Raw genomic sequence first — 16,534 nt, 5'->3', positions numbered from 1 at the left:
CCCAGGTAATTTGGAGACACTTTAGTTTGGGGACCATGGTTTTAAACTTAGAATTTGTTGCTCCTTTGTAATGTAGTCTATTTATGGATCTGTGGCTCATGGAAATTTCCTCCTAATATTAGGAAGATAAAATTTTAAATTAGTATGTTTCTCTTCCTGTTCCTCAGTTTTCTATTGACCATACTCAATTCCATGGAAAATGTTAAGGAACTAGAGGTGTGTCATAAAAAATATCTTAACACTGATTAACCTAGGCTCTGGAAGGCAAAGACACAGATTAACATGAACACAAATGCTGATGAGAATCACACAGAGCTGGAAGGGGATGGGCAAAGGAAATGGCATTAACTAAATATTTACTATGTTCCAGACATTGTACCAGACACATTGCGTCATTTAAGACATGTGATTCAATCTTTTTAACTATAAATCGAGTAGGTACTATTATTATTTATATTTTAGAAATTTACATTAGGAAGCTAACGGCCAGAGAAAAACAGTCACTTTCTGAGGTGAATCATTAATTAATATAATAAAAATCTCATGAGCTCTTATCTTGTGCAAGACACAGAACAGAGAAGCAAAAAGGCAGTCTAGAGACCTCAGGTGTCACAAGACAAATTGGGGATGGATCCTGCCAGAAGCAGTCTCTTCTGAATTGGTCGGATTTGGTTGGCTTGAACAAGAGGAGAGCTTGCTGCAGGTGGTCCTGGAGCACCAGTGAGCGAGCTGCACGCCTCTGAGCCGAGCGAGCCTGTTGCAGACTCAGAAAGGTTAACTGAGTTGCTTAAGTAAGTGTCCCAGCCCAGAGGAGAATGGAGAAGGTCTCAGATCCCAGCTCCAACACCCCCACCCTTCACTCACAGCCCACTGAAGGAAGCCTTCACAGACGGGCAAAATGCTGTAAAGAAATGCTCACTAAAGAAACTTACAAGTCCATACTAGAGGCTGGTTCTGATTCCTGCTACGAAGGTTTATTTGATTCCAATTTCAAATTATACAGAAAATAGAAATTTCTCCTTAAAAGGTTCTGCAGAAAATGTTCTCTGTTCTCTGTAGCAGCCTCCTTGGCTGTGTTTGTGTCTGAAGAAAGGACTAGTCTGACAGGAAGAATTACAAATCTGGAGCTCATTTTGGCGTCCCAGAGGGAAGGTGGGTGGAGCATAAATTAGGAATTCAGAATGAAAACGTAGTTGAGTTTATTTGGGTTGTTAGTGACACCGCAGAATTACTATACTGGAGTGTCAGAGACAGCTCAAAGTAATGATGACTGCTCCACCTCCGCCCCGGGGGAGCTGGGTGCTAAGAAGGGGAATCCCCTTCCTTTGAGGGGTGTGGTGGGGGAACCCTCCCTTTCCAACCTGGATCAGAAAGGGGGAAGTGGGAAGGAAAGTGGCCTGGATTCCCATTCCGAGTCTGTTCTGGAGGAAGGTGGGAGGCTATTTGGGTGTCTGTTTGGGATCTGAGGCTGGGATCCGAGGACTTTCTGGGCCTGGAATTTGGGTGTGGGAGGAACTAGGTTTGGGGAGGTCGCTGACAGCAGGAGGAATCTGGAAACTAAGTCGCATGTGAAGGGCACTGAGGAAAGATCTTGAGGGATGTTGAAAGTTGAGGCGTGGATCTGGGGAGGGGAAGTAGAAGTGGATGCAGGCACCCGACGATACTGAGGATCTGGGCGGCATGTGTCGGGGATTGCTGGTGGAGGGCTGCGAATGGGGTCGGGGTGGGGCTGGGTCGGTACTAGCTCTTTGGTGACTGGCAGAGGCTAGAAGAAAAGAACGTCAAGCGGCTACAGCCTTTTTCTGAAGCGACTCACACACAGACACACCCATCGCTCAGCACCGGCCCTCCGGGGCTGGCGAGACCCTGCCCCCACCCGGCTTCTCCGCGGGCAGCGGCTCAGGCTGGGGCAGGGGTCTGGCGGCGCGGTCCGGAGAGCGTGGGGGCGTGACCAGCGGCCTCCGTCCGCAGTTCCGGATTGGCTGCCTGGCGGGCCCGTGGGCGGGGCTCCCGGCGGAGTCCCGCTTGGCCGCCCGCAGCCGGCGGGAAGGCGGGGCCGGCGGGATCCCGGCAGCCAATGGACGCGCGTCCCCTGAGCAGTTACAAAGGGCCGGAGCGAGGCCGCCGCGGCGGCGGGGGAGGTGGGGCGAGGCGAGGCTTGCTGAGGCGAGGCGGCGGCCGGGCCGGGCCGGGCCACAGGCAGTGGCGGCGGGACCATGCAGGCGGCGGCCGCTGCTCCGCGTCCCCGGCTGCTCCTCGTGCTGGCGGCAGCGGCGGCGACGCTGTTCCCGGGGGCGACGGGTGAGCGGCGGCGCGGCGGGCGACTGCGGGGCGCGCGGGCCGGGCCCGGCCTCTGGCTGGCTTCTGCTCTTTCTCAAACATGGCGCGGGGCCGGGGGCGCAGGTGGCGGCGCGGGGCCCCGGGCTTTCGGAGCCCGGCCGCCGCCACGCGAACGGCAGGCGGGGAGCGGAGGCGGGGCGGGGGCGTGTGTCTGAACGCGGGTGGACGTGCCGGCAGCCCGGGGCCGCCCCGCTCCGACCTCGCGGGGGAGGTGGCGTCGGGCGGAGCAGTCCGAGGTTGGAGGCTGCCCTCTGGGGTGCGAGTGAACGAGGACCGAGGGGCGGAGGGCGTGAGGCTGGCCGAGCCCGGGCTGCCCCGCGTCCCCGCCCGGGCCCTGCGCGGGCTTGTTCCGGGCATCCACACCCCGAGCGGGTCTGTTGCTCGGGGCTGCTGGGGCCCGGGGAGCGGTTGGGGTCGAAAGCGGCTTCCCGGACGGGTTGTGAGCTCTGACCTTCGAGGGCTTCCCGGAGCGCTGGGAGGGTCTCACGTGTGGTTGAGACCCCGGGTGGGCAGGCTGCTCCGGGCTTCGGCCTCGGCCTGACCCTGCTAAAAGGGGCTGCTTCTCCAGCCAGGGTGGCTTTGGAAGGGGCGCTGCGAAGCTTTGTGTGGAGAGGAGGAGGCAGGGAGATACGCGGAATGTTTGTTCTTTCTTTGCGTCTGGGAAGTGTTGAAGTGCATCCAGTAACCCGAAGGCTACGGATTGATTTCCTATTAGAAACTTGAACGTTTGCTCACTGCTGAGTTTGGAATGTTTGGGAATGACTCTGTGAATTGATCAAATGCTTTTATTTCCTCGAAGGAACGAACATCAGTGATATTCCTTTTCTTGAGTGACGGTAGTTAGGAACAGACGTCTGTGTAGCTGGTTTTCAAGGGAGAATGTTTGGTTTTCCAAAATATTAAATCACGGTGGGTTAGGTGGTCGTCATCTACCCCGGTGAAGGGAGGAGTGAAAAACTTTGTTAGCAACCGAACTAAAATATTAGAAACTAAAACTTAGAGCCTCAATGTTAGCAAATAAAATACAGTGAAAGTACATTTGTATTTCTGAAACTGGACAACAAATGTTGGAAAAAACGGACACAAAACTCAAGACTGACAGTGCCAATTATTGTTAGTCTTAATAGCTAATGTCTACTAAGAGATGTAAATGCATAAAATAAACGAAAGTACATTGTCTGATCATCACAACTAAATCCTCAGAGCTGGTGGCATTTGCCCCATTTTATAAATGTGAAAACAGAGATGCATAGAGATTAAGTATTCAGTTACTAAGTGCTGGAGTTAGGATTTACACTCAGGACTCTCTCTCTGCTCTGCCATTTTCTGTCATGTGAGACCCCTGCATGGCTGGTAAAGCCACCACCAAAGAAGACCCTCACCAGTGTGTTCCCGGGACTTTGGACTTCCCAGTCTCTGAAACTGTAAGCAGTAAATTTCGTTTTCTTCCAAATCAGCCAGTCCCAGGTATTTTGTTGTACGCAACTGAAATGTACTAATACAGAAAATTGGTACCAGAGAAGTGGGGTGTTGCTTATAACAAATACTTGGAAATGTGGAAACAGCTTTGGAACTGGATGTTAAGGAGAGGCTGGAGGAATTTGGAGGAACATGCTAGAAAAAGCCTAGATGCTGGTGAAAGTTTAGAAGACAAGAAAACCAGGAAAAGTTTGGAACTTCTTGGAGACTGGTTAAATGGTGGTAAGCATTATGCTGATAGAAATATGGACAGTAAAGGCCATTCTGAGAAGATCTCAGATGTAAATGAGAAGGGACTTATTAGAAACTGGGGCAAAGATCACCCTTGCTATGAACTGGCAAGGAATTTGGCCACATTCTGTTCATGCCCAAAAGTTTTATGTATGGAATGTGTAACTTCAAGGTGCTAAACCAGGGTATATGGCAGAAGAAATTTCTAAGCAGCAAAGCATTAAGAAAGCTGCATGGCTTCTTGCAACACCCTGTGCTGAGTTGTGGCAGAAAAGACATGAGGTAAAGCCAAAATTTATAATTCAAAAGAAAGCAGAGGGCAAAAATTTGGAAAACTTGCAGCCTTGCCACAAAAGCAAGGGTGTAGCCCAGGGACCCTTTACTTAGGAGGTGAGCACAGAAGAAAGGGATTATCAAGAGAAGGGAAAAAAGACCTTGAAGGCATTTCAGGGGCTGCCTCTTCCATTACAGGCCCAGAGGCCTAGGGAGACAGAATGGTCTTGGGGAACAGGCATGAGGCTCCCCTCTTGGGCTCACTGCCCTGGGCCACCTTGGAAAGCTCTTCCAGCACCAGCACCCCGGCTGCTTTGGCTGCTCCAGCTATAGCTGAATTGGCTCCAGGTGTGACTGGACCCACAGCTTTGGAAAATACAAGTCAGAAGCTTTGGCAGTGTCCCCATGGTGTTAGGTCTGCAGGCTCACAGAATGCCAGAGCTGTGAAGGCTTAGGAGCCTCCACCCTGATTTCAAAGGTTATATGGAAAAGCCTGGGGGCCCAGGAAGAGATCTGTCGCAGGGGCAGAGTCACTGCAGACAGCTTTCGCTAGAGCAATGCCAAGAGGAAATGTAGGGTCGGAGTTGCAGCAGAAAAACCCCACCAAGGCCATGCTTAGTGGAGCCATGGGAGCGGGACCTCATGGAGACCCACCATGGAGCTACCAGGATGCATCGCTAGCCTGGGAGAGCTGAAGCATGGCCTCACAACAGGAAAGCCATAGAAGTGGAGATGCCCAAGGACTTGGGGACCCAACCCCCACACCAGCATGCAGAGGATGTCGAACCACAGAGTCAAGGTACATGATTTGCCAGCTTTGAGATTTCATGCCTGCCCTACTGGGTTTCAGACTTGCTTAGGACCTTACCTGCCCACCTGCATCCCACCCCTTTCTTTTGGCCTATTTCTCCCTTTTTGAATGGGAATACGTACCGTAGCTCTGCTTGTCCCACCATGGCATCTTTGAAATAGATAACTTGTTTTGATTTCACAGGTGGGACTTTCACCTTTGGACTTTTCAAGTTGAAACAAGTGAAGATTTTGTGGACAGAATTAATGTATTTGTATGTGAAAAAGACATGCGTTTTGGGGGACCTGGGGTGGAATATTACAGATTGAATTGTGTCCCTCCAAAACTTTAATGTGTTGGAGGCTTGATCCCACTGTGACAGTGTTAAGAGGGGGGAAATCCTATTGTGGTAGTTGAAAGGTGAAGCTTTGGTGAGGTAATTTGGATTGTGAGGACTGTACTCTCGTGAATGGATTGATCCATGTTTGGAATAATGGGAGTGATTCTGGTGGCTTTAAAAAGAGAGTGAATGAGGTTAGTCTTTGCTCCGCCATTCTACCACATTAGACCCTTGAATTGCTATAAAGCCACCACCAAAGCATAACCTCATCAGGTATGTTTCCTGGCCTTTGGACTTCCCAGCCTCTGAAACTGTAAGCAATAAATCTCATTTTCTTACAAATCAGTTCCAGATTTAAGCAACAGAAATGGACTAATACAATACCAATGATAATTTTTAAAATCAAGAAGTTAAAAAGAAAAACAGTAGTTCCCTGTGCCACTCTTCCTCTCCTTTGTCCTACTTCCCAGAAGCCGCTACTTTTAATTATTCTTACCTGTGTCTTCTAGTATCTACCATTATATCTGTAAATAGTATGTTTATGCTGGGTATTTTTGATTTATTAATTTTAAAAAGGCTTTATTGACTATTATAAAAACTGGGTATTTATCTTTCTTACATTTTTCATGTTCTCTACTTTTTTTTTTTCCCATTTAGCTTTCTTGCTATTTAAAATTAAGTCAATAGTGTTTACATTTTTGTCACTGATACTGTATAATTTTGAATGCTCTGTAATGAATAATATTTGCAAAATGAATATAGTACTCCAAACTATCAATTATTAAAAACCCTAATTAATTCATCTTTTTTTTAGTATTTACTGAGTGTGCCCTGTGTGTTAGATCAGTGCCAGGTATTGGGGAAATATAATGAAGAATTGGTTTCTGTTCTCAAGGAGGTCAAGGTCTTGTTTGTGAAAGAAAAGATACAATAATAATAATAGAGGCATACAAATATGGTAAGAGACCCAAGAGGAAATAGAGCTTTACCTTGTCTGGCTAGTGAAGGCTTCCTAGGCAAATTCTAGAAATGAGCACTGAAGGAGGCAGGAGTTATCCAGGTATTGGATTATTGACATTGTGGGTATTGGCTGTAGAGAACATCACCTCATTTCATTTTATAGTCTGCATAGTAACGGGATTGGATATGTAGTAGGTTCACGGTACAGATGTGTCGAACTTAAGCTTGTCATACTCTTTTAGATAAAGCCACACCCTTGATTTTATAGCAGTGCACATGTTCATGAAAGTGTCATTTTAAATAGAAATATCTTGCTGTCTTTGCATTATGTAACAGACCAGCAATAGTGATCAACCTTGAATAATGACACTGGAGGTATCTGGACATAGAGATAGGAATGTCATCAGCAATGAACTCCGGGGTCTTCCATGTCATATTCATCTTTCTACATAATACAGTGCCTGACATTTAACTGGTGCTAACTGTATGTAACTAAATTGACCCAAAGAATATGGTATTTGGGTCTAAGTTTAGCTTTAGATGAATATGAGTTTATAGTATTGTCTAATTGTGAGAATGTAAGAAAGTTAAGACTTTATCCTGAAAGTTGGATCACAAATGTGCTTTTATAAGAGAAGGATAACACTATGATCGCAGTTTTCATTTTTTTAAAATTTATTTTTACTAGGGATTATTTTGTCTCTTGTCAGGTTTTCTTCAACTGTTGAGCACATTATATCTTAGACTAAAGACATTGAGGGTTTCCTCCCTCACCTGGGAACTTAGTTACTTTGGAATGTTTTTGTTTTGATTCATTATCTGAGAATTTTCTCTGTGTAAATTAATCAAATGACTTAAATTTGTGGTTTCAGAAGCCTCATTTCCAACTGGGTTGTGTTTTATTTCAGTTAATGAAAATAAATTAGTTTTGATTATAAAAAAAAAAGAAAAAAAGGATTTGCACTCAGGTTTCTCTGTTTCCAAAACCTGTACTCGTACACTTTATATATACATCAAACAATATGGCATAGCCCCCCTTCCTTTTTTTAAATCATCTGATGGGCAGTTAATCTTTATTACTTGGTTTTAGATTTTGCCCTCACAATTTAGGTATCAGGTTGGCTTCTTTCTGACTCCTAGCACATTCCTAAGTCCCATCACAGGGGCGTGCAGTAAAGGAAACAATGGATTTTTGACATGGACCTAAGGAGGGAGGCAAGATAACTGTGTGGACAGGTGGGAGAATCATTATAGTTATGCATCAAACGTTAAGTAACATTTCCACACCACTATTAACTGAATAACATAATTCACTCTTTTCTACATAGGGTAGCACATGAAGCGTTCATGTATTCAAGTAACAATATTGGACTTAATTGCATGTAGAGATCATTGCTCCATCCATGCCCTGGAGGAGTTTACATTCTCCACAGGCATGCATATAACACAAAGCTGGTCCAGATGCTTCTTACTCTTAGTCCAGACTGCCTCAACTCATCTGCTTGCCCTGTTGGTTAGGTTGATGATTCAGTCCATCCTTTCATACATTCTGAAGGTCAGTTTATATTTCTCTGCCAAGCTTCTGCTCTCTCTAACATAGATTTCTCTAGAGAAATTGGTTTGTTGTCCCTAATACACAGTTTAGTACCACTGTGTTTACATATATATTGTAACATATGCTTATAACAAAATACACAGAACTGGGTAATTTATAAAGAAAACAAAATTTATTACTTACAGTTTCTGAGGCTGGGAAGTCCAAAGTCCAGGGAGCATATCTGGTGAGAGCCTTGGTGGTGACAGTGATGGCAAGAGTATCACATTGCAAAGATGGTGGAGCCGAGAGAGACTAATTTCTTATGTGCTCTTTTTTTAAAGTCCTCAGACCCATGCCCCTGACCACCATTTGTAATCCATTCACTACAGCATGGTCCTACAATCCAATCACCTCTTCAGGGCTCCACCTTTCAGTTACCATAATAGGATTTCCCACCCTCTTTACACTGCCACAATGGAGACTAAGTTTTGGGGGGACATTCAACCCAAAGCATGTATCTTGTGAGAAAGCTGTTTGCTTCCTTTCTACCATTCATAACTTTTTTTCTTTGAAAACATGGCTAAAACCCAACTCTTCTTTATGTTAATGCCTCTTGAATATCTCTTCCTTTCTTGGTATGCAGCCATCAACTTAGTCCTGCCTTTTATCCCCCAAATCTAATTTCTTTCCAGTGTTTCTCATTTAGGCTTTTTTGGTGGACTTCTGCTAAGCTAATTTTCCTTAGCCATCCTTAAAAGGTTTACAAGATTTCCCATTTGTATTCAGCAGTTAGAGCAACACTTGAAGCTTAAGATTAGGGCCACCTCTGAGTATCCAACCAAAGATCTCATTTCTCACTACTGCAGGTCCTCAATTTCAATGATTTCTGTTTTCCCACTGACTCCTGACTTGTAGCCTTTTCACTACATATTTTATTTGCCCCTTTTGGGAGGCTGTGAGGAGAGAGGTGCTCAGTTGTGACTTCCTGTACCTGTGTAGTTCTCCTTGAACTCTTTAGCTCCCTGAACTGTACAGCACTTAAGTTTGTGTTGTCCAGTTCTACCATCTTGCACTATTATTTAACTATACTCGATTATATTACAGGTATCCAGAGTGTCTTCTCTTGACTTTATGGTCTCAGAACCTAGCACTGTGTTTTCTATTCTGTTCCACATAAATGATTGTTGATTAAATGAATTCTTTTTGACTGAACATTCCTTTAGTATTTATACTGTTATATGTAAGTATACTTTACACAGTATTAATTTATAATTCTGAGTGTATAATCAGGAAAAGTTATATGGTGTGGTGAAAGAGGCATTTGGTTATTAGATTTGATTATTAGTCCCAACTTCACCTCCGTTTATGCGGAAAACAGGGATGTTACCTACTTTGCTTAGTTCATGAGATTGTAAAGATCAAATGAGAAAGTTACATTTGAGTTTGAAGTTGCTATTTTGCATTATTAGTAAAAAGTAGGACTGACGTTCAACCAGCAGGTCCCACTGGACTATGTGTGTTTTGATTGGTTAAACATCCTCTCTGATTGGTTTGTACCCTTTTAGTGTGAGGTGAATTTCTCAGGGGTGCACAGGGACAGAACTGAGGCATGAGCATTGATTTTCCGATTCCAAATCTGTGCCCTATATGGTGCTTTCAAATGTAAAGGATTTGGAGGTGGGGGAGGAACAGGGTTAATGGAGTAACTTACCTAAGTGAAGTTGGTGTTTAATTTCACAGAATTTATTAAAAGTGAGTTCTGAAGATGGGAGAGCAGGGGAATGATTATAGGTTAAAAGTCCTCAAGGAAAGGGTAGTATCTTTTTTATTGTTGAAAATGGGGCCTGGTTTATTTTGTACTTACTGATTGAGAAAAGTAGGCTTATAGTAGTTTGGAAGTAGAGTTTAGTTGAGTTGGAGTGTAATTGAAAGGCCTTGGTTAGGTTTAGAATTTTAGATGATATACTCTTTGAAATTAAATGGGGAACTGACATGAATACAAAATAATCGAGAGGGAGATAAATCTTGTTCCTGTGGGAAGACCTCTCTGGAAAGGTTCTAGGCCTAGTTGGAACAGTTAGCCAGGCTCAACACCATTCTTGTAGTACCATTCTGTTGTAACAGATATGTCCGTGTGTAATGAAGTGAGTTTTGAAAATGCTGGTATTATCCTATGGATAACCCTTTTGATATGAGAACATGTCTCTTCAAACCACAGAGCCCCCTGTCAATGTTAACAAACCGCGTGCCTTTTGCTGCTTTTTCCTGGTTGTGGCTTACATAATGCAGCAGTCTCTGAACAGATGGACTGTGGTTTGATATCATATGACTGGGTCACATCTTTGCTTCCTGCTTCTGGAATTGAGGGCAGATGCTGGCATGTTTCTCAGGGATTTTTATGCTTTGTTCCATAGAGCTGGCTCGAGGAAGCTTTTGGAGTCTTCTTAAAATTTATGGTCTATCTTGACCCAGCCAAACTCCAATACTTAGGATAAGATTTAATGCTTTTCTTAACTGGATTTTCTCAATGTCAAATCCAAGAAGTCTCCATAAACATTAAAATTTGCTTCTACTTTGAATCAGATCCAATTTTAGCTGTATAATTTGCTTTCAGCCCAAATAATGCAGGTAAGTTTCTCGTGGCTACCCTTCTTCAGTATGAACTTGTTATTGGTTGACTTGTAGGTTTTTTGCCTTAGACATCACCTTCTCAAATACTGGTGCAGAGTAAGTCTGATTTTACAGGTTCAATTTTAGAGATCAGATCTGGTTTTTTGTAAAGCTGCTTCCTTATTTTGGCAGTCTGAGAGCAATGCACAATATAGAGAATGACTTCTGACTTTTTTTTTTTTTAATTATGACTTGCAGGGTGTACACATAGGCTGTTTTGACAGTTACTGAAGGGATATAGTAAAAGAATGTGCCAGGCTTTCTACCTGCCTTGTCTCATTTAATTCTCAGAACCAACCTTGGATTGTAGTTGTGTAGTAATACAAAAACTTCTTATGTATGTGCTATTTAATTTCCAGAAGACTCTTTTTAAGTCCATTTGTTCTCATCTCCAGGTGACCAGTGCTCAGAAGGTAACCGTTGGTTTTGATGGCATTGGTTCTAATCCAAGAATCTTTTCAACATTCTTAAACATTATCCAAAATGTTAGTATTCTTTCTTTCATCCTTTAATCATAAGTACATTTATAAAAGAAAGACCCTGCTTCAAACAGAACACATGTAGACTAATAGCAGTCCAGCCACCGAGACTGAAATGACTGTGCATTACCAGTAACTTTATCTGCTTGGGTAGGCAGAGTTGACAGGCTTTTGCTAAGATTGGAACCTAGTTTGTATCTATGAAAGAGAGCTTCTATGTTTCCATTTTACAGACCAGGAAACTGAGGTCATGCTGTTAATGAATGGTGGAGCCTAAATTTGAGCCCTTCAGGGTATGTGCTCTTTCCTGTATGTCATGCTGCTTTCATATACAGTAAATACATTGTTAGAGTCACTTTAGCAGAAAGGTTTTCTTTTTTTTTTTTTAAACCATGAGAATTTACTTTAGCTTATGTTAATTATGATCTGGCCCCTTTGCAACTGCAGGTTATTCAGATACTTGCAGTCTTTCTTTGACATCATATTTTTAGGTAATTTGAATCTCACTGATGAGTTCAGTGAGAATCAACCACTTACTATTCGTATTGATTTTTATATATTCATAGCAAACGCTTTCCTTCTAGAAGTAACACAAACACAGAACTAAAAATACTGAAAATTTGAATTAGAGGAGAGAAAAAAGCTATCACCAGCCATCGTTAACATTTTGGCTTATCTTACCCTCGTGCATTTTGTGTGTGTGTGTGTGTGTGTGTAATAAACCATTCTTTAATCATTCTATTTCAGCAGTTTTTCAAAGCTAACACAAGTTAATATTTTTAAGTTGGCGAAGAGCTTGGTTTGTAGAAGAAATAGCTCATTTATTCTTAACAGATATTTAGTAGTGATTAAAATGATGAGAAGCATAGAAAAAGTAAGAGGCAGATTTGCTGTTAAGAATCACAGTAGCCAAGAGATGGAGTCAACCTAAATGTCTATCAAGGGATGAATGGATTTAAAAAATGTGGTGTATATATACATAATGGAATATTATTCAGCTATAAAAAAGAATGAAATACTGTCATTGCAGCAACATGGATGGAACTGGAGACCATCCTGTTAAGTGAAGTAAGCCAGGCACAGAAAGACAGATACCGCATGATCTCTCATATGTGGAATCTTTAAGAAGGAAAAAAAAAAGGTTCCCATATAAGTAGAGAATAGACTAGTGATTACCAGAGGCTGGGAAGGGAAAGGGTGGAGGAGGAGGTTGGTCAACAGGTACAAAGTTACAGATAGATAGGAGATAGGAAGAAGAAGTTCTGGTGTTCTAGGGTGACTGTAGCTAATAATATTGTATTGTACATTTCTAAATAGCTAGAAAAGAGGATCTTGAACATAATCACCACAAATAATAAATGTTAAGGTGATGGATATGCTATCTGCCTTGAGTGGATCATTATATAATACCTGCTTGTGTTGAAACAACACATGGTACCTTGTAAATATGTACAACTAAAAATAAATTTAGAAAGAAATATGATGCTGAGGAGATATCATGAATACAGACTCAATAACAGCAACCACAGGAACTATTTCACAGAGGTGGTAGGACTTGATCTTTCTGCCTTGCAGGATGAGTAGGGCTCAGAGCAGATGAGGGGTGGGAGGGAAGCACTCCTAGGCTGAGGAGGATGGTATGCATGGAGAAGGAACATGATAAGTTTCAAAAATTTTAAGGGGAGGAGTGGGAGTTCATGATGTAAAGGGTGGGCTCAGAGAATTGGGCCTTGAAAATCAGGTGGGTGGTTTTAATGTGGGAAGAAAATGCCTAACTGTATCACAGAGGAAATGGAGCAGACTGGCTACCTAGGAGATTTTGGAATTAATGGCATTTGGAATGGAGTGGAAGGGTGGCTGTGTGACATTGAAACAAAGAAATTGGAGGAGTTAGTAGTAGCGCCTTTGTGTGGCTCTTTCCTTGCCTGCATGGTCTTTTCTCTTGTCTGCGTGGCCTTGCTCCCTCACCTCTTACAAGTCTTTGTGCAAGTGTCACCTTTTTCTCAGTGAGGCTTATCCTGACTACCTTTTTAAAAACTGTCGTCATCCTATTCATTCCACTTTTCTTTTTTGTATCACTTACTACCTTATAACATACCTCATTTAATTATTTACTATGTTTGTCTCTTCCTTCCTCTTAGAATGTAAGTTTCATAAAAGTGGATATCATTTGTTTTGTTTATTAATGTATTTCAAGTGCATAGAAAGTGCCTGGGGCCATCAAGGCATTCAGAAATATTTGTTGAATGGCAGTAGATCTTAGCTGTAGAAAGTTAGAATACAGAAATTAAGAAGACTCCATGACAGAAAAAAAGGACTCCAAGGCTTTTACACCTGGATAATGCCTTTGAGTAATAAGGAATTTGGTGAGAGAGAGATTAAGGGGAATGAATTCTGGTTTGAGCAGGTTGAGTTTGAGGTGAGATAGACAGATGTAATTGTTCAGTAGGCAGCAAAGATAAAAGACTTGAACCTGGTTAGAAATGGGAGAGGCAAAGAAATGACTGTCAGCATTCCCCTTTCAGCTCATTCTCTTTTTCTTTTGGAGTCCAGTGGCCTAAAAAGCCACCGTAGTGGAGTTTTCACTCTGACCCTGAAGTCCTAGTTGGGATTTGGAGCCCTGCTCAGTTCACTGGGATATTCTTCCCTCCTGTGTTGTAGGTCCATGCTTTGTATTCCTCCCCCTACCTCCCCACCCACCTCCCTAACACCAAAGAAATATGTGTTCAGAATTATTTGTAATCTTCTGGTTGTACTGAAATTAGTTTTCTGTCTGTGCTGCTTTCTCTGCAGTAATATGTTTGATCTCTTGGGAATCTCCTCTGGTTCCTGGCTGAGGCAGAAGAGAGGAAGTTTCTTGTTTGGGACCTGTGTTTATACCACTGGCCTCAGGTCATGGTTCCTGATACTACAGGTGTCACTTTACTATCTCCTGGAGTTCCCCTGATGGCTATCTTGCTAAATGCTTTTTATCCTACTCCTTTTCTCCATGAACCAAACTGTGGTATGGTTGTATCTCTAGACCATCTTTGTTTTTCTGTTTGGATTGATCTTACTTGTTTGTTTTCCTTCCAGTTTTGAAGGCAGACTCAGTTCCTGTGACTTGGTTGCCAAAAATTTAATAAAATCTCTATAGAAGTAGGTATATGAGCCTCGATATATAAGGGTATTTCAAAAAGTTCATGGAAATATTCGTATTATCTTTTAAATTCTGTTTTTCCATGAACTTTTTGAAGTACCTTCGTATTTGTCTGGAATTAGATTCTAATCAGTTTATCTCTCTGGGATGTAGTTTTCAAAGGAGAATAACTCCTAACTTACATGATTGTTGTGAAGTAGTGTACAGTAATGTTTATAAAGTATGTAGCATAAAGTCATCTGGAAGGTATTCAATAAATGAGAATTATTATATATTTAAATAAGTGAAGGAATGTCTTTTGGAAGAGAAAATACATGTCTGTATACTGAAGAACTAGAATTAATTAGTAGACTGAAGGGCAGATTTCAATATAAGGAAGGACTTTCTATGAACAGTAGCTGTCATAAAATGGACATCATAAAGTAGTATGTTCTCTGTCATTGGAAATATTCAGGTAGAGCCTCAATGACCTTCTGTCTGAGAAGGTGTAGAAGGAATTTCTTGCATTAGGTGGGACATTGGACCTGATTATCTCTAAGTTCTATTCTACTCTAGACTTCTGTACTTTTAGGTATAGTCCAAGCTTCCTTGCTTATTTCTTTTAGCCAACATACAGGATAAACCTCCTTGGGATTCTTGACTTAAAGATGAGCATTATCTTGTAATTTCTTTATTATATGAGAAAAGCTTATTCATTGATTGGCTTGTACTCTTGCCACTTTCCAAAAAAGGATTTGGGAAGCTTGACATAAAAACAAATAAGTAAGACCAAAATTATTGACCAGAAAAGATAAGAATCAGTAAGTAAAAGGAGAAAGCAGAGAGAACAATTATTCATAAGTGTAGCTGAGGAAAGCCTTAGCTATTGAGCATAGTATTTAGTTCTGAGTTTTCTAATAGCAAGGGCAAATCAGGAAACCTGATCGCATAGATCTCATCCTCTGTTATTGAGAATTCATGAGGAGGCTGCCACCTACCTTAAAAAATGGAGACCCAGGGGCCGATCCCGTGGCGCACTCGGTAGCGTGCTGTGCTGGGAGCACGGCGACGCTCCCGCTGCGGGTTCGGATCCTATATAGGAATGACCAGTGCACTCACTGGCTGAGTGCCGGTCATGAAAAAAGAAAAAAAAAAAAAAAAAAAAAAAAATGGAGACCCAAACACCAAGATTGCAATGTAGGGAGAATCTCCAAGTGGTAAGGGATTGTTACTAGACCTGGCAGTTCTGATTCTTGTTCTCAGGCTTCCTCTTTAACATGTATTGAGGGTTCAATTTAGTTCTGCTGCTACCATCTTTCTTCTTCACATTAAGTCTGTACTCCAAGAATGCACACACTGGTCTTTCCCTAATGCCAGTGGAATAGCTGTGTAAGGCTAGGACAGTTAAATTGAGCTTTGGGAAAAGCTACGGGATGACCAATAGAGAGCAACATGAAACTATTCAGCCTAGCTTATTAAGACATTTTCTTCATGTCCTTATCTTTTGGCCCACCATCTCCATTTGGCAGCTAGCATCTGAGAAGCACCACCAAAGGTGAACAGAACCAGACATTTACCTTTCTTCAAACAGGCCCAAGTCAACAAGATTCAGAGAGTGTCTTTGCTTGGGTTTCCTGTTTGAAGAACTGCATCACTTCTAGGTGATGGACACTGGGAATGATAACTTTAGGAGAGACCACACTTACCCAGAGGGTGTGGCCCTACTGTACTGGTCTCACAGTAACACCAATATTCATATAAAAGATATCCACGTACATTAACATGAGGGCATTCTTTGCTTAGAGGCATTCTGATTTCATTGTGAAAAACAAGCTGCTTCCTGCTCTTGAGCAGAATCTATTATGGAAGCCTTTGTATATAAGGGCCACTGGGATATAAAGTGAACAATTTGGGTTTATCACTGACTTGTAGGGATTCACTTTCCTTTCTTATTCTGCAGCTGTGAGCTACTTTAGGTCTGTTCCCGTGTTTCCTTGTTCTCACCAGTAGGACTGAACCTCCTTATTTTTGTTTCTTTGCTTCTGGATAACCATTCCATCTAGATTTCCTAGGTGTGAGCCTCACTGATTATATAATAGTGTATATTTATAGTTCTAGGACACCTTGTACAGATGTCCTGTTACATTTCTACAATATAAGATCCTTAAATATGCATTGAAATACAAATAGCTCCCATGGGAAAAAGCAAAAACAAATGGCTTTTTTCTATTAGAAGCTAGGTTTAATATACATATTTGGGAACACTGCACTTGGAGGATGCAGCTAAACCTGAAGAGGAATATAGAGATAGAAAAAT

General features: G+C 42.3%; 1 protein-coding gene across 3 annotated transcripts in view; it reads left to right on the top strand.

Annotated features, from left to right (window-relative positions):
- The first annotated feature begins 2,151 nt into the window (after nt 1-2,151).
- The window catches only part of TGFBR1 (transforming growth factor beta receptor 1), a 55,057-nt gene continuing 40,674 nt past the window's right edge, over nt 2,152-16,534 (top strand). For all 3 annotated transcript variants that reach the window (XM_063081578.1, XM_063081577.1, XM_063081576.1), the window contains exon 1: nt 2,152-2,301. In XM_063081578.1, coding sequence (XP_062937648.1) covers nt 2,217-2,301 — 85 coding nt within the window. In that variant the 5' untranslated portion in view covers nt 2,152-2,216. The remainder of the gene's footprint in view (nt 2,302-16,534) is intronic.

Source organism: Cynocephalus volans, chromosome 17, assembly GCF_027409185.1.
Source record: "Cynocephalus volans isolate mCynVol1 chromosome 17, mCynVol1.pri, whole genome shotgun sequence".
In the NCBI taxonomy this organism is placed as follows: domain Eukaryota; kingdom Metazoa; phylum Chordata; class Mammalia; order Dermoptera; family Cynocephalidae; genus Cynocephalus; species Cynocephalus volans.
This window is presented reverse-complemented; position numbering and strand designations above follow the sequence as displayed.